At 39.4% G+C, this 9,765-nt stretch overlaps 1 protein-coding gene across 1 annotated transcript; it reads right to left on the bottom strand.

Moving 5' to 3' along the window:
• Positions 1–165: 165 nt before the first annotated feature.
• On the bottom strand, positions 166–9,712 carry p4ha3 (prolyl 4-hydroxylase subunit alpha 3). Its single transcript, XM_004075566.4, has 13 exons — positions 9,442–9,712; positions 8,790–8,944; positions 8,461–8,684; positions 7,382–7,531; positions 7,249–7,300; positions 7,008–7,165; positions 5,443–5,619; positions 3,520–3,584; positions 3,245–3,404; positions 3,069–3,131; positions 2,845–2,913; positions 2,447–2,543; positions 166–2,053 (listed from the first exon to the last, which is right to left on the bottom strand). The coding sequence occupies exons 1-13, from the start codon at positions 9,627–9,629 to the stop codon at positions 1,983–1,985; spliced, it is 1,629 nt and encodes a 542-aa protein (XP_004075614.2). The 5' UTR covers positions 9,630–9,712; the 3' UTR covers positions 166–1,982.
• Positions 9,713–9,765: the final 53 nt, after the last annotated feature.

The raw sequence follows: 9,765 nt of genomic DNA, 5'->3' as shown, positions 1-9,765 counted from the left end.
AGAGGGAAGCACTGATCTATTAAAAAATGCAAGATTTCCGTTCATGGAAATGAAAATAAAGTAAATGTGTCATGACATGGGTGATTTTTTATTTAAATCCTGAATATTTTACGTTTATTTCTCTTACTGTTGACCGATTAAAAAAAAGACACTGTTCATCAAACATTTGTCAAAGTTTCTTTATTGACTTGGGTTTGTATGCAATTTTTATTTTTTCATCGGTTGTCCATTCGCTTAAACATCGGGCATTTATATCAAAATTATTTACCGGCGAGCAAGATTTAAAGTAGGCTACAAGACTGGATTTTCAGAGTGCATTGACACTGAACTATTATGGAACACATCCACCAAACAAGTTGCCAACATGTTCTTTTGTATCTATTTTTGAAAATAACTATAAAGCAAGATTTTGAATGATAACTGTCTTTTGTAAATGACACAGTGTTTTAAAATGACATGGCCAGGGATGGTGTAAAGAAAATCACACACTCCTGCAGTTAGGTGTGCACACAGGAATGTGCAGCAACCATCTGGAAAACCAGACTCTTTCATACATTGTCAGTGTGTGTTTGGGAAGACTAGATGAGCTGGCGGAAAAAATGCCTCTGCGGGCAATCAAAGGTATTATCATATGAGAGACCTGCCATTCAAACAGCAGGATATTCACAAAAAGCCTAGATTGGCTTAGATTGTGATCAATTATTCTAAAAGAGATTTTAAAAACTTTTAATGACAGTTTGAAGATAAATATGAGGCTAAAATGCTGATTTAATTGCTCCAGGTAACTCATTTAACTCATGAAAATCACGTTTTTGGTGTTTTTAACATGTTTTTGTGTCATTTTTCTCATGATGGAGGATAAAGAAAACTAGGATTAAAACTGCATTTTTAAGTATTTCTTTATTCAAATTATTGTGAATCCAAAGGAGAGGAAAATGCCATTGGAAAAAGCTTGTAGAAGTGAAGTAGAAGCTATAATTGGCAGGCCATAAACTCCCTGCACTGCTCCATTCTGATGCATCCACTTTTAAACAAATCCGGATTAAAACTGTGAGGCCGGATAGCTCTGATTGGTATTATCTTTTTGCACTGGTAATGTTAGTTTGGGGTTGTAAGGGGATGTAAGCTAGCAGGACAGAGTGTAGACAAATGGGTGATGGGAAATGGGGACAGGCTTACTTAGTGCCAACAGTCCTGCCCACAATCAGAGGCGAATTTCTAATGAACTTAGTACTGCCACACTGCAGAAACTATGTCTAAAAATAACCCCCCAAAAACGACACCGTTTTTTTTCTTCTTTGGGCTAAAAACGGCATAATCATAATTAAAAAGCCATTGGGGAGGGGGATGCTTTGAAAATAGCTCAAATGCTGTTAGGAGTGGGACTTTAAAAAATGACCCAAGTGTTCATACAGCTTGGAAAAAACACTCAATCACATTGAATATTGAGCTTGACTCAGGCTGCACTGTGTGTGAGGAATGACAGCTCTACTTTTACTGTCAATGATTAGTCATGCAGAAACATGAGGCTGCAATTTTAAGCTTTTTAAAAAGTTTCTATTTATCTTTAGGCTTTTGCTCCCTTGTCAAATAACATCTAATTTAAAAACAGATTATTTGCTAAAATAATTTGGACGGCATCCTAAAACTCCATTTGGGGAGCAAGCCCCCCCATGTTGCTTCGCATTTCACTTTACAAATCGGCCTCAGTTCAACAGTCCAAAGTAAAGGCAGCTCAGTGTGTGAATGTAGGAGCCTTTCAGCTTAAATTTTGGCCACTCTTCCATGGACACTGCAGTAGCACCTTCCAGGCTCCGGGCTCCCCGGGGCCAGGGGCTCCCATCCAAAGAGCAGACTGCCCCTTTTGTGTCTCTCACCTCCCCTGTCTGTGTGCTCACTTTCTGGCATCTTCTTCCACCTTTATGCGTGCCTCATGATGGAAGACTTTTACTCTGAGGGGCCCAACATTTGCCTTAACCCCCTCATTCTTCAGGATTCAGGCTACAGCGATGTTGAAACTCCTGGCCGTACTCATGGACCCATTTGTTTGCCACTGCAACAAACATACAGACCGAGAACTGTAGAGCTGTAGCTCTCATGTACACTCTAAATTCAATCTTTATTAGTCATCGCAGTAAAAATGATTGATAGTTGATATCAATATCTCCCGACATAAACTACTGCCGAAGCTGAACCTCCGTCAAATGCTTCTGCAGCTGCTGCTGATTAATATCTCTCTGTTGATTTAACTGGCTTGTATAATACATTTGATAGTCTTGGCCAATCAGCAGCAGATGTTCACATTCCAAGATTCAGTGTCTGAAATGCTCTCTGTCCCTTTTCTAAATGGATAATGAAACACAGATGTGATCACCCTCCTGTATAATAGGACAGTTACACGCCGGGAGCAGACAGTAAACAGTTTTTGAGCCTCACTGAGTCTCACCCCATTTGTCCCCAATAAGCACTGGACATCCAGCATGCAGGGTTTCCGCATCACCCCGACCATTCCTGTGCAGGTTCCACCAGAAGATGGCAGCTTTCTACAATAAAAAAGACACATTTAAATTAAACATGTTCTAAAATGCACCTCCCGTTACTTTTCTAAAATGACATTCTGTCCCTCCATTATGCTTTTAGATAGAAGTTTGAAATACATTAGAAAAAAATGAAATGGTGCGTTTATGGTCTGTTTTACAATGCTGCAACTCCAGGCTGCCCCAAGGAGCTCGGTGAGTGTGTAGCTAATCGACTGGTTTAATGCCATATTGTCATTTGGGTAATATGTATTTTTGTCTTAAAATGCTGTTTGGAGGTGATGTCAAGTCTTTGCTGTGAGTTTACCTTCAGGACGGGAACACTGAAGTTGGCATAGATGAAAGCTGTGGACCCACCAGCCTCAACAGAGCTGAGCTGTGAACAGTAATGTCAGATCAACATTAGGTCCCTATTTCCTCATATTAAGGACGACCATCTCAGCTTAGAGGCTAGAAATTTGTTTCTCCTGTGAAATCTTATAACCTTCGAGTACTTGTGTTGTTAAAAAAAAACGGTAGAATTTCACTCACGTAAATCATGAAGGTCGCCACTCGATTCCCCGTTTTCAGTTTGAACACCGGGCTGGAAGGCGACTGGTATAAAAAAAAGGGTAAAAAGACAAAAAAAGAGTTGTAAAAAATTGTTCTAAATACTTTCTGCTAGAAGCAAAAAACACATTTTTTAGCAAAACCCTTATATTACTCACTGTGGCATGGTCAAAGTGAGGCTCGTAATGCCCTCCGATTCCATAATTCACCACTTGAAGGTACTCGGCGTAGGGAGGCCTCACGTTCAGACCAGTGAGCATCGAGATTCTCTGGTCCAGCTTTCCAACAATGCAGCTCTCTGATCCTTTCAACCATGCACTGTGAGTAAGATAAACTGCTCAAAGGACCAGTCTGCCAGAAATAGCTGCTCATTTTTTTATAAACTTTTACTGATTTGACCGGTTCAGCATTTGAATTTCAAAGTCATTCGTACCTCTTGCTGATTCGATACTCTACTGTTGCTTGATTTTCACCGGATGCCACCACAGATCTCCTCAACTTGAAAGCAAAGACAAACATAGGGAACAAAAAGAATAATATGAATATGAATATATAACATAGTAAAGTAATTGTCTTAATGCAAGGGTTTTAAAATTGTACCACAAAACCATCTGTGTCATTTTCATCTTTCATTATGGATTCCTCACATAATTTGCTTTTTCTGAGATAGAAATTCCAGCTGTTCAATTACTTGCAAAGTGTAAAGTAAGGGGTAACTCTGAACAGATGTGCAGTTTTATTCAGCGCTTCTGCAAAATGCAAACCATCCCGCTCAGCCACAGTCCTGTTTTCAATCAGCCCATAAACTGACAACATGACGACATAAATACAGAGGTTTCAAACTGAGCAAAGGATGGAAAAAAATCAGTCAGTATCATCCGGGGAGCAACCGAGCTCGCTCAGCAAATGTTTCCTGAAAGCCCAGAGTCAGCAATCTGTGGGCTCTGAGGGCAACCCGTGGCAGATATTCAGTTTGGAGCAAACGTGCAGATGAGTCTCCACGATAGTCTACCTACAGAGGCTGACGGGTTATTTGCACAGTTTGAGAAGACCGGCCAAGTTTTCACAGCAGTTTCCCCACTGTAATACTGGAATTGAACCAACTCCCCCTCCACAGGGTCTTTCCAGTAGGAAAAAGAAAGCTGCCACAAAGACCCACAGCTTTTCTCTGTAAATGTAAAGTCTGTATCTATCAAAGATAATTAAAAACTTGCTACATATATTTTGGTCTAGGTTTAAGGCCACCATTGTGTTTCAGTCATTCTTGACTATAAAAGTAAAACTCACTCATAAAAACACCTCGTTTGGAGTGGATGGAAGACTTATTTATTTGAATTTGGAAAGGAAATGTACCAGTGAGCTGATTCATGTCATTCCAGAGGTTAAACACCTTAGTCCGCATAAGGCAGAAGAAGAACTACAACCTAAAGGCCAAAATGAAAGACTTAAAAGCAGGAGACCTGGTGTGGGTGTATAGCCTGAAGAGAAAAAAGGGCAGAAACATGTTTTGGTTCAGACTTTATGGTTAGATAGCTACTAAAACACTAAATTAAGACTAACTAATTCAAAGGACAACTAACTAGATTTGTGTTTCAAAATTCATCAAACCCCAGCTGGATATTTTATAATTTCCATTAAATTTACAACTAAAATAAATCACCTGTGATTTTGTTTATTTGAAACAAAACAAGGATGGAAAAACATGCAAACATCACTGGCAGATTTTAGCCTATGATCTTATGAAAAAGTCAACAGTACAATGCATTGTTCTGTCATATCACAGAAAAGAGGGACCTTTAAAGTGACTGAAGCAGTATTTTCATTTTCATGTCAGGAGAGCCGTTTTAGCTTTTGGATCAGTTCCAACTTTTAATTTGTACATAGATTAGATAAATCCCAGTGTTTTTCTGTGTTCATCTTGGGTCACCTTTTTCCAGAGTCACAGAATGTGTTCTGAGTTTTTAGATTTTTCTGCTCCAGCAACAAGAACATGAAAAATGGTTGAGTGAATGTTAATCTCTGAAGGAGGTCAAACCTAAATTAAGGTTCACTTTGACATTAAAGATCATGTATAAAAAATAAAAAGAAAGAATGTAGGTTTGCTGCAGACAAATTAGGCAGTTTCCAGCCACAGTTAATCTACAGCTTATTAATAATTCAAATTCTTGACTCCTGTATAAAGTTACAGTAATGAGGTCTTCATGTTTCCAGTGGAAAAAAACACTGCAGTATGTTGACAAAACTCTAAGTTTGGATTTATGAACATTTGAGAATCTGATTGAATTGAGTGCAGATGCAGTGTTGATAGAAACATCAGACACACAGGATGTTTCACATGCATGTGACAGGCACTTACTGCAGGCTGGGCAAACCCCTTGATCTCCTCAGCCTCTCTGTCAGTGATGAAGTTGTGGTAAATCACCACATAAGGCTGCAGACTCAGCACCTCTCGTTTCACTGGCAGCAATAGGAGCGCTGGGTTGTTGTTGGTGAAGTAATCACAGTATAATCTGGGGTTTTCAAAATGGATGGGCTGTTAGGAAAAAAAAGCATCTGACATCCATAAACAAGACCAAACAAGAGTAATGGTCCTTTTTCATTCACATGCAGGTACTACTCCCAGCATGTTTTGTTTCCCCACAATAGCTTAAAAGGAAACCAGACTTTTTACTTTTTTTGTGGTGAATTTTTTTTTATAACAAAAAAGGAGTTTCATAAATTATTTAGTTGGAGTCGTCACATTAAAAAGGATTACCATTCGGTTTTTAGTCCTTTATGCTTAGTCTGTCCATGGTTGCTTCTTAGATCCACACAACTCTGTGGCTAACTCGAATGATAAGTCATTCATCGTACATTTTTTAGTGTGTGTACTTTTGTGTGTTAGATTAAAAACACAATAAAAATCTTGATTTGATTAGTTTCAATAATCAACTTTTCCAATAATTTTCTATATGACAAAATGTGTGGTAGTGTGCATAAAATCCTGTTCAAACTCATTTAATATTAATTTTAGTTAAATGAGCATTCAACATTTTAATTATTATCACAAATTATACTGTAATAACACTATCACTATGAGAGCTGCTGGTGCATTTAAAGCTTAGTTTTAATTTTTCTAACTTAGTTTTGAAAAGATGTTTCAGTTTCCTCTGTGTATTTTAAATAACTAAAGAAATGGCAGAAACGTGGAAAAGTAAAATAAACTCCTGCAGGAGTTCTACCACATGCAGGCTCTTGAAAGTCTTCAACTCAGCCAAAAAGGGCGAGAAACCATGTAGTGGAGGCAGTTATTAAAATTATCATGCATTTTGTGGTACAACCACCAAATTTGGCATTAATTTACCTTAGGACTCCATCTTTCAGAAAAGCATGTTAGAAAATTCAAGATATTTAAATACATACAATAGTATTCTGTATACCCTGCGACAGACTGGCGACCTGTCCAGGGTGTCCCCTGCCTCCCCCCATAAGTGGCCGGGATAGGCTCCAGCAGCCCAGTGACACCGAGAGGGGAAAAACGGATTAGAAGATGAATGAATGAGTATTCTGTATGTACCTCTCAGGTTTAAAGACCGATGAACGGCCCATATTTTTGAGACTGAGGCTGCCATTTTCACAAATGGCTGCCATTATGGATTTTTCACATAGCTAATGTTTTTTCCTAAAACAGGGGGTCCTAATGTACATCCATGCCAAATTTGGTGCTTGTACCACAAAACGCATGAATTTGTCTGAAATATCAACCTAACTGGCTCCACCAATCCCCCTTATCCAATATTATGGATGTTTTACCGCCAAGGGAAATGCCAAAAGGATAACAACAGCAGCATAGATGTATCACTGTGTACCAAAGCCATGTCAATAATGCTCAGAGATTTGTACTGAGGCCTTTGCCCTCCAGGATTACAGCATACAAAATACCTGAGAGCCCTGGGTTCGGCAGAGTCTTTCATAAGTGTCCCTGGTGCTTAAATAAGTGGAGGTAGGTCTTCTCAATCCAACACTTCTGGTTGGACCTGCAGCAACAAGCAGATTCTCATATTTCTCAACGTTCAGCAAAACTCTTCCATTGGTTGGATCTGAGAAAAAAAGAGGTGACGAATATGTTTTTCAGGAATCTGCAGCGATTTGGGGCAGACAGCAAAGCGTGGTATTATTTTACCGTAGTGCAATAGCTCGTGGGACAGACTCAGAGCATAGGAGATGTTCCCTGTCTGAAACAAAAAGACGACTTTAGAGGAGTTCAATCAAGCATCCCAAAATGGTTTTATGTCCCAAAAAGTCTGTCAACCTACTTTAAAATGGGAGAAGGCCAGGTGATCCAGAGCATCCTCTAATGTTCCTTCATTCTCAGGGCTCCACTTTCCTCCTGCTAGTCTGAAGAGACGAACTGACTCTTCCAACCACGGCACAGAGTGATAATAGTCCTCTTGCTCATAGGCCACCTGCAAAAAAACTGCTTTTATGTGAACCGGTGAACAAAAATCTGAAACTAAAGGTCCGTCTATCCTAAGTACAAAAAATTCTCAGTTCCAAAATAAACACAGAAACTCCCAGAAACGCAACAGCATGTGCTTTAAAGTTGGCTACTTCATTACACTTATTGATTTTAGTGTCTCTATAGGTGTAGTGTCAGAAAAACCCCTTTAGTTTTGCAGTGAAGGATAATGTCTTTTCTGGCCAAAAAAAAACATGTCCGCCGCCCACACTTATTAGTCCTTAAGTCTGAACAGGAACAAAGGAATTTAGGAGCAGAATCATGGAAGAATCCCATTTTTTCCAAGCTTATGTCTGGGCTCACACCACAAAAAGCCTGACAGATCCAGACAAAGTAACTGGCATTTCAAACAGGAAATCCATTTAAGGGAAAAAATTTCCCAGAGATTTTTTCCCAAACACTTCTCCATTTACATTCTATCATAAGATACTTCTGCTCATGCAGGGAAGCAGCCCTGAAGAATGGGAAATGTGTGCTCAGCGTCTGGATTTCCACCCACAATGTTTTACAGCCGTTTCCAAACATGCCATTTCAACAAATGCTTTGAGCTCTGTCAGATCATTAGATGATGTGTTTGGGATCATTATTATGAGATAAAACCCACCATATTTCATCTTTTTCTCATTTTTAAGGCCAGTGTGATATTGGCTTTTACTGATGATTACTTGAAACAATGAAGATTGCTTTAAAGATTGCTTTAAAGCTCAACTATTGTTTGAGGTGTTTTTGTGTTGTTTTTACATAGCTAGCTGTCTTCAAAAGAGAAATAGTGTGTGAATAAGGTTTTAAAATTTGGGACAGCTGTTAAAAAATATCAAATTTCATGGCTATATCTAAAAGAGGGTAAATATAGGGGCACAGAGTAAAATTACTGACCTTTCCAATCAGAAAACAGTCATCACCAGACAACAGGATGGACACAACAGGCATGTAAACATCTGTCGCTTTTCCATCAGTGACTCTCCGGAAAAGTCCCCTGACCAGACTGGAAACTTGGAGAGCGTACACATCTTGTAGCCTCATCAGCCCCTTTGCAGCCCCCTGGAGATCTTCTGTTTTGGGCAGATCGGCCTCTTCCTCCTCGTAGCTGGACCTGAGGGCTGGACAGAAGACAGGCTGACAGGAAGTGGTTTGGTTGAGACACCTGCATTATCTGATGTTCCAACGTAATGCGTTTGTGCGGGATTAAAGGTCAGGGAACCAACCTTGTAGGTTCTCCAGGGCTTCATTGCTGTAGACAACATTCAGCCACTCTGAACGCAGGCGCTTGATGAGTGTGTAGGACACCAGTGGGTTTGCCATGGCGGCCGCCGGACTATTATAAAGTTCTGCATGGAGATTGGACACTTTGGCATGAAAGCTGCCAGAAAGATGAGATGGTGGTCATGCAATGGTATTAATAACTTGTAATTCCTTAGTTCTCCAGATAAATTAAATACAGATTAATGCAAAACAAATGTAGAACACTCCATTTCAGTTTAGCCTGTTTAACAATCAGCTATTGAATTGACTTTATGTTCTTTATGATCCATGTTTATTATACAATTACTGTATGAAGCTCATTGAGATGACTATTGTAAACATTGGGCAATATAAATAAAATTGAATTGAACTGCAGTCAAAATATTAAAGAGCTGCAGAGATCTTCTGAAATTAAATGTGTTAATACGTTTCTAAAATAATTATAAACATTTCTACAATATTAATTTGGATTTTCTTTTGTTTCCATCATTCAAAAAAAAGTAATGCATTTCATTCAAAGCCAAGATGAAGTCTTATTATAGGGTTCCGTCTGTCACTCAAAACGAAATATTTTTTCTGCCGCTGAACTTTTTTCTGGACTCGTTCCTTCCTCACCGTTTGATGTCTTCCAGTCTCTCCAGCTCCTGATCAATGTAGGTTTTCAAGTTCTCCATTAGTTTCCGTTCAACACTAATCGCCTGTTTGACGTTCTGCAGAGAGGTGAACATTTCTGCTCCACACCCGAGGAGTAGAACAGCGATCACAAAAGCCCAAAGAAGGAACATTTTGGCAGGATGCTTCATTTCTGGAAGCAAACTTTTCTCTTCCCTCTTCTTGGTTTCTGGTCCTCCCGTCTGCAACTTTTTCTCCCGGGTTTGGAGTTTCCTCAAAGCCAGCTCCTGCCTCTTGGTCTCAGATCAGCATCTGCTTATGAAACGC

Source organism: Oryzias latipes, chromosome 13 (genome assembly GCF_002234675.1).
Source record: "Oryzias latipes chromosome 13, ASM223467v1".
Taxonomy (NCBI): Eukaryota; Metazoa; Chordata; class Actinopteri; order Beloniformes; family Adrianichthyidae; genus Oryzias; species Oryzias latipes.
This window is presented reverse-complemented; position numbering and strand designations above follow the sequence as displayed.